Consider the following 15,098-nt stretch of genomic DNA (forward strand, 5'->3'; position numbering starts at 1 on the left):
TTAACGACGTTGCCCTGATAGAGGTAAAAATCTGGGCATAGAACAGCATTTTTTGCACTTTTCTTTGAAAATACTTTTCAGAAACAATGTATTGATCTGGGGCTGGATTCTTGTTCTATGAAAATTTCAAATGAAAAATATTTTCTTTATAATTTTTTTCACTTGACATTTATTTCCTTTATAAAAGTTTTCATTTCAAATTTCCATAGAACAAGAATTGAGCCCCATGTTTGCTTTTATAAAAACAAAAATGTCAACACCCATTGTTACCATTCAAGCCAAACAATACTACACCCTTCGACGAATTTTATAGAAAATTCATGTTTATATCATTCAAAATTGTTTTTATTACTTTGGGAATGGATTTATATGTGTCCTTGTTACCTTTGCAAATCACGTTAAATGTATATGGCCAATTGGAAAATAAAGAAACAAATTTTCGAAATCAATACAAAAACATACATATATTAACTTATTTCTAAAAATTTGTACAAAAAAGAGAAGATACACCTGTTTTTTTTTATAAATTCTTTAAACACAAAATGTATAATCCGAATTAAACCAAAAAGAAAAAAAAAACATTTACATGCAAACATGATTAGATTTAAGAGAAGAAAGGAAACATCTAAACATTGTTGTATTGCGCCTATAATCTTATCAAATCATTTATCTGTTTACTTTCACAAAATAAAAGTAACGGCATTTGATCATCATCATCAGCATCTTTAGTATGTCTCTCAACACACTTTCATCATAATTTGTATAGTGTGCTATTCGTTAATGCAATACACAGAAACACACTCACTCATTGATACAATATTTGCATTTTGTTTACATAATCTCTAGACTGGAATCACTATTTTTGGTAACAACTTCAGTTTCCGATGAACCCGCCGAACCGGAACCTACATCATCGACCTTTTCATTATCGTCCGATTGACTGTCTTTATGGTGTCGCAAATGATGTGGTGATGATGAAGATAACTGCCAAGCAGGTATGGAAGCTGGCCCAGCCGTTACCAGGGGTGATGCAAATTGTTTACGATTTAAAAGTAAACCTTTAATAGCCTCTAAATCACTTTTAAATTGATTAAATTCCCGCATAAATTGTTGAGTTTGATCACGCTGTTCACGGGCCAAAGACTCTTTGACTTGGGTCAATTCGGTTTTGACCTCACCAATACGCGTATCGACTTTTTTGTCAATTTCCGCCAAAGTTTCATCTGTGGATTTCTTTTTCCGACCAAAGAGGAAGGGTTCCAGGAATTTCTAAATGGAAATAAAGGGAATGTGATCAGTTATTTCGGTTATTAGGGATATCGATTGCTTAGTTTACCTTCCAAAATGTATAAATGGCATAGGCTACACCACCCAGTAAAGCCATTGAGTGGAGTATTTCTTTCATCCGACCAAATGCAGTTGGTCTTACGGGCTGCAAGGCTAATTGGGCATGGTGCGTCTGGGTGGCATTGATACCCATATTAATGACCGTGGGCGCAGCATTGGGATCCTGACTAAATACCCCTGCTCTTTCACAGGCAATTTGTATTTCTTTTTCTGTCAGACCTTTGGACCGTAGAAATTGTTGTTTCTGCAGTAACGTTGTGTGTCGCACTTTGGCATTTTGTAGGAAGTTAATGGCTGTTGTTATCTATAATCCAGATTAACAGTAAAGATATTTTAGATTATTCTCAAGGTGTAAAATCAATTGTCGCCACTTCCATTTATGGGAGCAGGTCCTACTTACCAATGCTTCACGCACAGGTGTGGAATCATTTAGTACGGGTGGAGGTGGTGGTGGTATCCCTTCATTTCCACCTTCCACGGTTATAACACTAACTGTGTCCCCGGTATCTGTGTTGTTAGACATATTTAATTCTACTGCAATTCGAATTTTTTCTACTACTTGAGATCTACAAAAACAACAACTAAATATTTTTGCCTTTGTTCTTATCTCTTAGCTTAGCCTCTATTTGTTATTTTGCTTTCTTTTTCTAATAGTGTTCTTCCGAGGTTTTTAGTTCGTGTGCTTCTTTCGATTGAATTAATTAAAAAATAAAAGACTTAATTTGCAATCGAAATACAACAAATTATCGCAATAATGCTCACCAAAAGTATGTTGCCGTATGGAAAATAAACTTAATATATTCCTTAATCGTGTTGGGCTTCGTCCGGTAAGAGAGAATGAGTCGCTCGCCATGACATCATATTTTTGCGGCACTTCTTTGATTTATCGGTACAAACACAGGGTGATTTTTTATCAAAGAATAAAAGAGCAAGGGTAACATAGATTGAATTTTTCTTTCATCAAGGCATAATTAAATGCAACCGGTTTTAATAAATTACAGGATTTCAAATGTCAATTTCGTTGTGCATACATCAAATAAATCCTCATAGAGAACGCAACCCGGCAAAAAATGTCATAGTCACACTAAAAGTTAACGCCGTTGATCTTTATAATACCTTATTTTCCTCATTTTAATACTTGGTCTGTTCCAATACTGCAAGAATCTACTAATTTTTAATATTTTTTTCGATAACATAAGGGTAAAAATGTTGTAGCCTCTTGAAAGTTCTGGAACAGAGCAACTACCAATCATAAATTGCCGATAAATGTAGAAGAAAAAGGCGACTTCATTTAAACGACATCGACAGATTCACCCTGTTATCAAACACATATCGATAACATTGTTTACAGTGCGTGCATTAAAAGATGGCAACATTATTTCTCTGCAGGGTTCACGTCACTTTCATATGTCTTCATATTAGAGTTGTATAGTTCATGAACGAACTAGTTCAATTGAACGATTCATTGAAAAGAGCGTATGAACTAGATCAGTCGATATAGTTCATTATAGTTCAATAGCTCACTGGGCGCAGAACGAAAGATCCACAAAGAACGATCAACGAACGAACGATTCACAATCTAGTTCAGCATGTCATTCACATATGAATAAAGTGACGCCGTTTTCTGTGCTAAGTGATGCCTTCGTAATGTAATGAGTTTTGTTTATGTTTTGGATCAATGTGAAGTGTCAACCCCTATTGTAATAAAAGTAATTTCTACATAAAGAACATTGTTGACATAACACATCCCAATATATCGAATCCATTATCTTTCAATGTGCTTTTTTGGATAGAAAAAAATAAACATACATACATAAAGCTTTTTCGCAGTTATAATTTGTACAAACACACAACATAAGATTTTTTGCCAGCCACGTAAATGAAATTCTAATTACAATTTTTTTCTGAAGGACGTTTTCTTCTAAACTTAATACAAACTTAATCTTTATTTATGAATGGTATAAAATTATCTAAATGTAATATTTTTGCAGTTTAATTATTACTCTAATGTTTGTTCCTATTTGGTGTAAGTGTGTGTGTGTTTTCATCAAGCGAATGATAAGAGCCCGTGAACGATTCTGATCCGAATTATTGAACTGGATAGTGAACTATGAACTAGATTACTGAACTAGTTCAGTTAAAAGAGCTGAGCTATTGAACTAGATCTTTCAAATGAACTAGATTGTACAACTCTACTTCATATGTCATAATTTCTTTATTTTTATCCGAAAACAACAGAGACGTGAGAAGTGCGTGAAAAATTAATTGTGTAAGCATTAGAAAAAACAACGAATAAAATTTAAACAAAAATTCATATAAAATATTAAAATAAATGCAGAAATCACAAGTACTTATCGAATATAATACCAAGGAGAAAATGAGCGAACCATGGCCCGAAAATCCCCTACCCACACTCTATCAACCATACGAAGCTGAACAAATTTTACTATATGAAAATTCCAGTTGTTTAGCTGTAAAGGCCTATCTAAAGATGTGCAATCTTCCCTTTGAAGTGAGATCCTGTGCCAATGCCGAGTTCATGTCGCCAGGTGGTAGAATGACGAAATTGCCGGTACTACAAGTTGGAGCATTTGTCTTTGCTGAATTTGAACCCATTGTAAACTTTGTTGAACATCAAAGTAATGCCATAGGACAGTGGCTGGATGAAGATGAAAAATCGGAAATGCGTACTTATGTCTCGTTGACGGAAAACATTTTCACCATGGCTCAGATCTATATTAGTTTTATGATTGATCGTGTATACAACGAAGTGACAGCACCGCGAAATGGTTGTGTATTTCCATGGCCATTAAATAAAATACAAAATGCCTCCAAAAGGAGACAAGCCAAAAAGCTACTCAAAGTCTATCAATGGGATAATATGGAAATTGAAGATGTCATGGAAAAGGTGGAGAAATGCTGTGAAACACTAAACCTTAAGCTGAAAGAACGTGATGGTCCCTTCTTCTATGGTGAACAACCTTGTGAATTGGACGCCATTGTCTTTGGTCACCTCTTCTCGGTACTTACCATAAATCTACCCAATATGGCATTAGCACAAAGTGTCCAGAAATTCAAACCTCTTGTACAATTTTGCCGTTTTATTGATGATAAATATTTCCAAACAAAAGCTGTATAAATGTTGAAACAGCAAAAAAAAAGACGAAGAAGCTATCTACCTATATACATTTTTTTGTTTCCGTGTGCTTGTTAATCCAATCCAGTCATTACGATATTAAGTAATTGTTTATAAATATACATATTTTTTAAATATGCTTTCTATGTTGAAGATTTCTGTGTGTAAACTTAAAAACAAAAATTGAACAAATATATTCTATACACAATAAATTTTAATGAATGAAGGATAAACTTGAAATCTTACCACTGACTACGAACAAATAACACTCATTCATGAATCGCAATAAAATTTCACATGTTAATGTAGGTGCTTATAAATGTACCAAGTCGCTTTAGAAGGCGCCGGCCTCAAATTACCCATATCTTTGGATGAAAGTAGAGTATATATACACATGCTCAAAAAGTTACCGGCCAAAGAAGAGTACAGAAGACATTGGGAACCTTGGGAGGTCTTCTAAACAGAGCTCCGAATACTCGCCCGAATTCCACTCGCGAGTGAAACTCTTCTGGAATTCGAGCAACTTGAGGGTGGGCAACTTGCCCCCTAGTCAGCACAAAACAAAAACCTGCCCCAACCCCAAATAAACTTACCCCAAAACCACCAAAAAAAAAACAAATGCACAAAAAAATTACCACCTCTACCCAAATGTTCACTCCCGAGTAAATCGGAAGACCTCCTGATGTCTTCTAAAGGCACAGAAGAACTGTTGATGTCTTCTAAAAACAACAAAAGATCTCTTAAGGGCTTCTATAAAGAGGAAAAGGTCTTTGAAGACAGCAAAGGTCTTCAAAAAACAACAAAGACCTCTTGACGTCTTCTATAAACAACAGAAGACTTTTGGAGGTCTTTTTAAGACAACAGAAGATCATTGAATATTATTAAGAGATCATTTTTTCTTTTTATACCCTCATGGTTTCTGCGGAACCTTTTTCATAATAAAGTGAAATTAATGTTTTTTTTTTTTTTGCCTTATTAAGGCGAAGGTCATTTATAGTGATATTTATTGGCCGATTCCGTACAGCGAGGCGAGTCGTGTCGCGTTGCCAGTTGCAATTTTTCCATTACGTATGGCAAAAGTCGCACGACGACGTCAAATTTTGTCGCCGTAATGTTCATTTTCCGGCGACAACAAATTAGCTGTCGCCGTTCATTTTTACTAACGAATAAAAATAAAATAAAAAAAAATAAAAATAACTTGTTATCGACGATTATTTTCTATCGCTGTACGTAGTGCATTATTAAAATTTTGTCACAGAGACGATAGACGACGCGACATGACTCGCCTCTCTGTACGGAATCGGCCCATTAATTAATTCTCTTTCGAGTTGAGCTTATTAGACCTATTATATACATTGAAAAATTAGGAGCCTACCGAAGTCCGACACATTCAACCATTACGCTACGTTTCACGTTATTTTAGGCATTAATAGGCAAATCTTCATTCTCACTAAAGGAAATTATTTTTGAGAAAAAATGTCAAAAAATCATAACCCTAATGTATACGTGTGTTTGACGAACGATTCAGAAAAGGTGAACGAAGAGCGAAAAGACAGCTGGCCGGCAGAGCTTATCGACGCACAGTGGTTTTGGTCTTAAATTTTAGTGAAATTTCAACTTTAGTGGACTAGAACTTTTGGGAACAGCTTGGAACAAAGTACTGTTTTCACAGAATGATGCCCGAGAGTGTCTCCTTTCAGCCCATATATACTTTTCTAGCAGTCCCGTTCCGTCCGTTTAACATTTTTTGAAATTTCGTGGGTTTTTATACCCTCAGCATTTATGCTAATGCAATGTGCCTCATCGAAATAATGTTTTTAGACTCCAAGTATGTTTGGACGAAATGTGTTTCAGACAATTTGGAGTCGATTTAGCAATGTCCGTCTGTCTGGCTGGCTGGAGCGCACGATAACTCTCGAACGGATGAGCCGATTAGGTCCAAAATTTGGCTTTCGTACAATTTTGTCCAAACTTAGTTTCAGTTCGAAGATGGGTTATATCGGAAATGTTCAGAAAATTTGTGCGCACGATAACTCTTGAAGGGAGTAACCCATTTGGTCCCCACTTTGGACATCGTGAATTTTCTACTAGACTTAGATGAGGTTTCAATATGGACCCAATCCGTCCACTCCTTCGGGTACCACCCACACAAAATTGTGGAACAGTTCACTTTAGGATCTGCTCTCGAATCGTTTTGGTTTTTGTTGTAGCAACTTCTATTCACTGTCCCCTTTACGACAGTACAACTTTCATCAGGGGCAAGTCCATACTTCCTGAGAAAATAGCCTGAATGGTGCCAAAAACCCCTATGACACCGTATGTAGTGGTTGGAGCGCAGGATAACTCTTGAACGGATCTGCAGACTCGGTCTAAAGTGTGGGCTTCGTATTATTTTGTCCAAACTTAGTTTAAGTTCGAAGATAAATCATATCAGTCCACTCCTTCAGGTACCTCCCCCCAAGAGTTCAAAAATGTTCGGGAAAATTGTGCGCATGATAACTCTTGATGGTTGTGAACGATTTGGTCCATACTTTACACATCCAAATATATCTACCAAATATAAGGTTCGAATATGGACTATATTTGTCCACTCCTTCGGGTACCTCCCACACAAAATTTTGGATAAGTTCATTTTAAGACCTGATATCGAATCACTTTGATTTTTGTTGAAGCAACTTGCATTCGCTGCCTCAATTACGATGGTAAAAGGTTTTTCAGGGGCAAGACCATACTTCTTCAGAAAACAGTCCGAACTGTGTAAAAACCCTCTATGGCACGACAACTCTCGAACCAAATACTGGGTTGATATATTTTTCGTAGGCAAGTACTGATATAATGGTCCAAAACCTTTGATGAAAAGACAGGTGGTCGCGATATCTTTCGAGGGGAATGACACCCAAAATAAGACCCACTTTCAAAATGGAATATGTCGGTCCATTCCGTTCGATACCTTCCCCGCAAAACTTTTTGAGATTCTATCCAAATCCATATTTTTGTCCGTTGGCCCATAATTTTCAAAACCCTTTAAATATGTATATAGTTTTTTTTTTTTTGGAAAATTTGTTTCAATTCGCACAGGCTGAGGGTATATCTCTGTCGGCAAAGCCGACTGATCCTTTTTAACTTGTTTTTTTTTATAAAATTTACCAAATACCAGGATCTATTTACCAGGTCACGTAACATAACATAAAGGAAAAATTGTTATCGTAGTAAAAAGTAGTAGCTTCTTGCATGTTCTGGAACAGAGCATATATTCTTCAAGATGTCAAAATGTTTGTTTACGTTTGCATATAATTTATTAACAACAACAAAATTGACAGATTGAAACCACGACACGATAATTTCATCATGCCAAATATCTTCAGATTTGTTTGCTCATTTAGTCCCGGTCCACACAAGCGTGAATTTCATCAAAAAATTTCATGAAATTAGGCGTTCTTAAATCGAATTCCTCACTACAGCAATTTTAAGATTTTACTCTACTATGAAAGTCGATCTAGAGACGCATAATTTCATATCAAAATTTCAGTGAAATTACTGTAGTGTGGCCCGGGACTTATTTAGTCGCATAATTTCATGAAATTTTTTCAATGAAACCACTCTAGTGTGGACCGGGCATAAGTTGAGTTTAGGGCCCGGACCCGTATCTTGATGATATGTATACCACAGATATTCCATACTTCCCGAGATAAGGGGCCCTGAAATACCGAAAATTCTATTGTTTCAAGGCCGACTACTTAGAAAAATTTTGTTCCTATTCCCGAGATTTGCACCTATCCGTAGGAGAAAGTGTTAAATCCCCGGCCGAAGGCCAGCTATTTAGGAAAAATATAAGTTAAAAGAAAATTTTGTGTCCGTTCTCGAGAATGTCATTGGTATTTGCGGAAATTTGAAGACCCATATTTACGGAAGTATTGACTTGTGCAAAACAAAATGTATATCATTATACTCAGAGCCACAAGGGCTATATGGAGTATATGTATCATCAAGATCCGGGACCGAGCTCTAAACTCGTCTTGTTCCCTGAATTTGTACAAACGAACACACCTCATTACATGCCTTAAGCCCTAAACACATCCAACGTTTGAGTAAAGTTTTGTGTCATTTCTGGTAGAAGAATAAAGAAAAAATTAAACTTGACAGCACTTTGTCTTTTATTCATCTACCAGAAATGACACAAAACTTGACTCAAACGTTGGATGTGTTTATGGCTATTCTACACGATATGTTTTTTACATATGTGTTGTCACTTTGTGTATATATTATGTATACCCAAAGTGACAACACAAATGTAAAACATTTAAAAAAAAACATATCGTGTAGAATATCCATTACAGCTTTAAAGGTCTGCATACATAAGAAGCATGGCATTCTTGCTTAAGTCATATCTGGTAAATGGCTAAAGGCCAAGTTCCACCTAATTTAAGTGTGATTCTGAAATCTTTTTATTAGGTCGCACTTGGTCTTTAGTCTTTTATCAGATATGACTTCAGCAAGAACGCAATTCTTCTTAGTTGTCGAGGCCTTAATTTATATTTTAAAGTCTCCCCGTTATTATTTTTGACAAGAGATGTCAACTCTACTCATTTTAGGGTTAACAAAACCTTTATTGTCATTTTTCAGTGATTGTTCGGCCGTGTTAGCATTTTTCAGTGAGTATTCTTCAACCGACCAAACGAACAAAAAAATTTCACGGGAGAATTTCACAAATCACAGTTTTTCGTTTTTTACACATAAAAAAGACTCAATTTATATCTTCCTTATTGAAAATTAACACACAAAATTTACAAAACGAAAAGCAAATAAAAAGCAGTGAACATTTTTCCATTAAAAAGACATACGAAACGAATTTTCCAGAGAGAAATTGTTTGCATTTCTTTATAGACAAAAACGCACACATACAAACTGCGCACATCGACAGAGAAAAATTTTTTTAGTTGGTGCAACGTCTGCAATTGAATTCCAAGGAAAGAAAAAGACTTTAAATTTAATGGATTGTGGTGCAACATCTGTTGCTGGTAAGGATGTTAGCACTGGAGCAAATTCCACTTTATCAGTAGCTGCTGTTGGTGGGGCAGGTGGTGGTGGCGTTTCAGCCCCATCGTCATCGGCAATTAGTGGTAGTGCTTCATCTGTTAGTGGTGGAGGAGCTGTGGGAGGGGCAAGTGGAGTGGTTGCGTCAAGTCACGGCGCCGCAGCTGGGACAAGGGGCCAACAAACAGCTGGTGGTGGATGTGGAGGGGCTGCAGCAAATGGAAACATTGTAAATCGTCAGTCACGTTTTGCCATGGAAGGTGTTGGAGCCAGAGTTATACGTGGACCCGACTGGAAATGGGGCAAACAGGTGAGTTGTGGTTATTTAAACTTGTTGCTAGACATTGGGGATTGGACAACAAAAACAACATTACACACTTGTCTTTTCTTATTGACCTTTGGGGTGACACACACAAATATTGTGTGAACATTTGGTTGATTGAAAGTAATTGAGTTTATTGCTCACATTCATTAATAAAGTGTCCGCCATGATCTCAGTCAAGTAGGTAAACACCCTTTTCAATGAAATACACGATTATAAATCGAATAAAACATGTTAATGTATTTCCGTTTGTTGGGGGGTGCCAAAGCCAAAGAAGGCGGAGGTGTAATGAAGTTCAATAACCTTTTCTTATTTCCTTCCGTTGGCCATAAAAACCATTAATGTTAAATTTTTATGTTTTTTCCAGGACGGTGGTGAGGGTCACGTTGGCACTGTACGTAATTTCGAATCATCCGAGGAAGTTGTGGTTGTATGGGACAATGGTACGGCTGCTAATTATCGTTGCGCCGGCGCTTACGATTTACGCATATTAGATAGTGCTCCGACGGGCATCAAACACGATGGCACCATGTGTGATACATGTCGTCAACAACCCATTTTCGGCATACGTTGGAAATGTGCTGAATGTGTTAACTATGACCTTTGCTCGATTTGTTATCATGGAGATAAACATCATTTGAGGCATAGATTTTATCGCATTTCAACTCCTGGTGGGGAACGTACCATGTTGGAACCGAGGCGTAAATCGAAAAAGGTTGCTGTTCGTGGTATATTTCCAGGGGCAAGAGTGGTACGTGGTGTCGACTGGCAGTGGGAGGATCAAGATGGTGGTGTGGGACGTCGTGGCAAGGTAAATGAGGTCCAGGACTGGTCTTCGGCCTCACCACGCTCCGCTGCCTATGTGGTGTGGGATAATGGAGCCAAGAATTTGTATCGTGTTGGTTTTGAGGGTATGGCTGATTTGAAGGTATGTTCTTGGAATCTTTTATTTAAGAATCTATTTCTAATTCCTTTCTTTCTTCCTTTTTCGTAGGTGGTAAATGATGCCAAAGGTAACACGGTCTATCGCGATCACCTACCATTGCTGGGTGAAAACGGTCCCGGCAAAGGTCCCCATGGTTTCCAAATTGGTGATAAGGTCACAGTGGACTTGGACTTGGAAATTGTAACCTCTTTGCAGCATGGCCATGGCGGTTGGACTGATGGCATGTTTGAGTGTCTCAACAATGTGGGTATTGTTGTGGGCATTGATGAAGATCATGACATTGTTGTGGGCTACAATTCCGGTAATCGTTGGACTTTTAATCCAGCCGTACTCACCAAAGTCTCATCACCCACTGCAGCTCCACCAGAATTCCAAGTGGGCGATATTGTTAAAATCTGTTCCGATGTCGAGAGTATTAAACAACTACAACGTGGCCATGGTGAATGGGCAGATGCCATGCAATTGACCCTGGGTAAATTGGGACGTGTGCAACAGGTCTACCATGACAATGACTTAAAGGTGGAGGTGGGCAACACGTCCTGGACCTACAACCCCTTGGCTGTGTCCAAGGTGGCCTCGGCAAATGCTGCTGATGGTAGTTGCATACCGGTAATCTCCAGCGGAGAACGTCTCTCGGCCATACTAAAGAAACTCTTTGAGCCCAGCGTTTCGGGGGATGCCACAGAGGAATTTGTCAAGGCTGCTGCCAATGGTTATGCTGCTCGTTGCGAGGAGTATCTTACCGGGAACATACAAAATGCCAGCAGTTCTTCTTCTTCGGTAACAAGTTCCCAAAATGGTGGAGTCACAGGCAGCAGTTCCGGTTCGGCTGTTAGTACAATTGCCGATGTCAATGGTGTGTTTGCGGGACACACAGCTTTACAGGCGGCCAGTCAAAATGGCCACATTGAAGTCATTCAAGTTTTGTTGCGTCACAATGTTGATGTGGAAATTGAAGACAAAGATGGAGATCGGGCTGTACACCATGCCGCATTTGGTGATGAACCAGCTGTTATTGAGTTACTTTCCAAGGCTGGAGCTGATCTAAATGCCCGTAACAAACGCCGGCAAACTGCTCTCCACATCGCCGTCAACAAGGGCCACCTAAATGTGGTGAAAACCTTACTCAGTTTGGGTTCCCATCCCAGCTTGCAGGACTCTGAAGGTGACACACCCCTACATGATGCCATTTCCAAGGAAAATGATGAAATGTTAAGTTTGCTACTGGACTATGGAGCCGACATCACCTTGACCAACAACAATGGCTTTAATGCTTTGCATCATGCCTCCTTGAAGGGTAACCCAAGTGCAATGAAAATTTTACTCACCAAAACCAATCGTCCCTGGATTGTGGAAGAGAAGAAAGATGATGGCTATACAGCCTTGCATTTGGCAGCATTGAATAATCATGTGGAAATTGCCGAACTATTGGTCCACAGTGGTAAGGCCAACATGGATAGACAAAATGTTAACCTCCAAACAGCCCTCCACTTGGCTGTAGAAAGACAACATGTACAAATTGTCAAGCTATTGGTTCAGGAAGGAGCCAATCTAAACATTCCCGATAAAGATGGTGATACACCGTTGCATGAAGCCCTCAGGCATCACACTTTATCCCAACTCAAGCAGTTACAGGATGTGGAGGGTTTTGGCAAGCTACTAATGGGTCTGCGTAATCCCAATAACAAAAAAGCTTCGGCTTCAATTGCTTGTTTTTTGGCTGCCAATGGAGCTGATTTGACATTGAAAAATCGCAAGCTGCAAACTCCATTGGATTTGTGTCCTGATCCGAATCTCTGTAAAACTTTGGTTAAATGCTATAATGAACGTAAAACTGATGATTCCGAATTGCCGGGTAATGTGGCTGGTACCAGTTCAAGGGCCAGGGCTGCCAGTAGCAGACCCCTGTCGGCTGTTGATACTATGGTGGGTGGAGCTGGCGGTGCGATACATGGTTCGTCTTCCAGCAATTTGCCACTACATATTGTAGCTTCGGGTTCAAATAGCACTGCAATTGCTGCTTCTGGAGGAGCAGCAGGTGGTGGTGGTGGAGCGCTTGTCACAATGCCACAGGATTTGTCACAGTCTCTGAATTTTGCAGCTTCTTCAAATAAAAATGATGCTACCAATAATGCTTCCACTTTGGATGAATGCTTCCTATGTTCGGACTATAAACGGGATACCGTGTTTAAGGTAAGTTTAATGTTTGACTTATTTGTGTTAAGTATTTAAAGGTAATTTCCATTTTAGCCCTGTGGCCATGTCTGTTGCTGCGACAATTGTGCCCCACGTGTCAAAAAATGTCTCATTTGCCGTGAGGCTGTGGCTTCGCGCGAGAAAATCGATGAATGTTTGGTATGCTCTGATCGCAGGGCTTCGGTATTCTTTAAACCCTGTGGCCACATGGTGGCCTGTGCCAATTGTTCCAGTCTAATGAAGAAATGTGTATTGTGTCGTACACAAATTGAGGAAATGATGCCCTATTCCTTGTGCTGTGGTGGTGAGGGAAGCATTGAGAAGGTATTACCCAAGAATTTACTAGCAAAAATGGTGGAACTACAAAATTTGTTGTTTTTGCAGGTTCAAAATCACCCCAATGTCCATCATGAAAATGAAAATCCCCAAAGCATGCTTGCTAGTGGCATTAGCACTTCCGGTCATGGTGTGGCCATGAATAACACTGTTACCACCACACCGAATGGCGGCATAAATTCCCAGGTTCAGTCCCAAAACAATATACTGGCTGCCAACAGTAATGCAAACAGTGTTTTGATGGCACCCTCTAATGTCAACAATTCCCAAGATGATGTGCAAAAACTAAGACAACAGTTGCAAGATATTAAGGAACAGGTGAGTTTAAAAAAAACGTTTCTTTTATGGATTTTATAAAGACTTTCTAATTACTCTTGCAGACCATGTGTCCCGTTTGCTTTGATCGCATGAAAAACATGGTCTTCCTTTGCGGCCATGGTACTTGTCAGAATTGTGGTGATCAAATCGATGGCTGCCCCATTTGCCGTAAAACTGTGGAGAAACGTATTTTATTATTCTAAACAAATGACAATATAATTTACATTCTTTGTATACCCCTATGTGTCTCTCCCCCTCCCTTCGCTCTCTAACCTGCCTTGTTGTCATCCTAATTTGCAGCTGCATTTTTTCACTTTGCATCTTCATGTCGATTGGTAAATAATTAAAATAGATATTTACTAATATTTGCCTTTTATTATTTACTTTGCCTTATTTACTTTATTGCATATTCTTCCACATCCCCCCTCCATTTTACATTTAGTTCATCATATAATTTATATATGTAGTTATACAACACTTTTATATTATGCATCATTAAAATTTTGCACTAAAAATATTATTCACACAATTATATTTTATATATTGAAGCAAATTCAAAAAAAAAAAAAATAAAGTTTTCAAAAACAACTTTAAAAAAAAAAACAATAAAGTGTTGAAATTTTACCCGAAATGCGTTCCGTACGCCAAAAAACAGTTTGCTGTAAACAACTACTTTTTACAATTAAAAAGTAAAGGAACAAAAAAGAAACTGCTTGTACATCGTCCACTGAAACGGCCACAACAAAACCTCAAATGGAGCCCAACATGTTTTACCCCTATTTTGTCGTTTTAAATTATATTTATGGCTATATGGGTTAATATGATTAATTTAATAGTTCAGCACAATTGTTCACTTTCTCAGTTGCCTCTATCCCTCTCTGTACGAAAATACGTTACGTTGTGACTGTTATTTTCTTTACAAAATACATTACGTCCCCCCACTAACTGCACGCAAGAAGAGAAACAGCTGTTGCATTTTTCAACTTTTAGATCTCTAACTTTTATTTTCGCAATGCGACGGCTAAAAAAGAGTAGCGGCGGCGCGGCGCCAACCGAAAATCGAATCACAAATGTCAAATGTTTAGTTCTTATAGAACCCTTAAAACAGCTTACCGAGAAAAGAGAACTCTTAAACTTTAGAGCCCTGAAGAGGTTAGTTTTAGGGATAGGTAATGGAAAGCAATAATCGATTTTTCGACTATTCGATTATGGTCTAAATCTAAAAATGCGATTTTTCGGTCTTGCGATTATTTCAGTTGTCTTAAAACTCGACTTTCGACTTTTTCTTAACCGCAGAAAATCGATTATAATCGACTATTCGTCGATTTCGAGTTTTCTTTTGAAACTGTAAAACCGCCAAAAGTGTAAAACCGCCAAGTCAACAATATATGGTCAAACTCGAAAATCGATCACAAGATAATCGGTTATGCGATTTTCCTCCCAGACAAAAGTCGACTACGATT

General features: G+C 38.2%; 3 protein-coding genes across 5 annotated transcripts; 2 read left to right on the plus strand and 1 right to left on the minus strand.

Moving 5' to 3' along the window:
* Nucleotides 1-323: 323 nt before the first annotated feature.
* Pex14 (peroxisomal biogenesis factor 14) lies at nucleotides 324-2,178 on the minus strand. Its single transcript, XM_073981946.1, has 3 exons — nucleotides 1,748-2,178; nucleotides 1,337-1,651; nucleotides 324-1,269 (listed from the first exon to the last, which is right to left on the minus strand). Exons 1-3 carry the CDS (start codon nucleotides 1,868-1,870, stop codon nucleotides 832-834), a joined length of 876 nt encoding a protein of 291 aa, XP_073838047.1. The 5' UTR covers nucleotides 1,871-2,178; the 3' UTR covers nucleotides 324-831.
* A 1,353-nt stretch (nucleotides 2,179-3,531) lies between these two features.
* On the plus strand, nucleotides 3,532-4,723 carry LOC141403719 (metaxin-2). 2 transcript variants are annotated; one of them, XM_073986566.1, is made up of 2 exons: nucleotides 3,532-3,616; nucleotides 3,686-4,723. In XM_073986566.1, exon 2 carries the CDS (start codon nucleotides 3,725-3,727, stop codon nucleotides 4,484-4,486), a length of 762 nt encoding a protein of 253 aa, XP_073842667.1. In that variant the 5' UTR covers nucleotides 3,532-3,616; nucleotides 3,686-3,724; the 3' UTR covers nucleotides 4,487-4,723. The 2 variants fall into 2 exon arrangements, with proteins under 2 accessions (XP_073842667.1, XP_073842666.1); XM_073986565.1 differs by having other exon boundaries at nucleotides 3,557-4,723.
* Nucleotides 4,724-9,098: 4,375 nt separating this feature from the next.
* Nucleotides 9,099-14,245, plus strand: mib1 (E3 ubiquitin-protein ligase mind bomb 1). Of its 2 annotated transcripts, XM_073986564.1 has the most exons (6): nucleotides 9,099-9,827; nucleotides 10,207-10,767; nucleotides 10,834-12,978; nucleotides 13,036-13,305; nucleotides 13,366-13,635; nucleotides 13,698-14,245. In XM_073986564.1, the coding sequence occupies exons 1-6, from the start codon at nucleotides 9,474-9,476 to the stop codon at nucleotides 13,836-13,838; spliced, it is 3,741 nt and encodes a 1,246-aa protein (XP_073842665.1). In that variant the 5' UTR covers nucleotides 9,099-9,473; the 3' UTR covers nucleotides 13,839-14,245. The 2 variants fall into 2 exon arrangements, with proteins under 2 accessions (XP_073842665.1, XP_073842664.1); XM_073986563.1 differs by having other exon boundaries at nucleotides 9,117-9,827; nucleotides 13,036-13,635.
* Nucleotides 14,246-15,098: the final 853 nt, after the last annotated feature.

This window comes from Musca autumnalis, unplaced genomic scaffold, assembly GCF_047663935.1.
Source record: "Musca autumnalis isolate F117 unplaced genomic scaffold, ASM4766393v1 scaffold_4, whole genome shotgun sequence".
Taxonomy (NCBI): Eukaryota; Metazoa; Arthropoda; class Insecta; order Diptera; family Muscidae; genus Musca; species Musca autumnalis.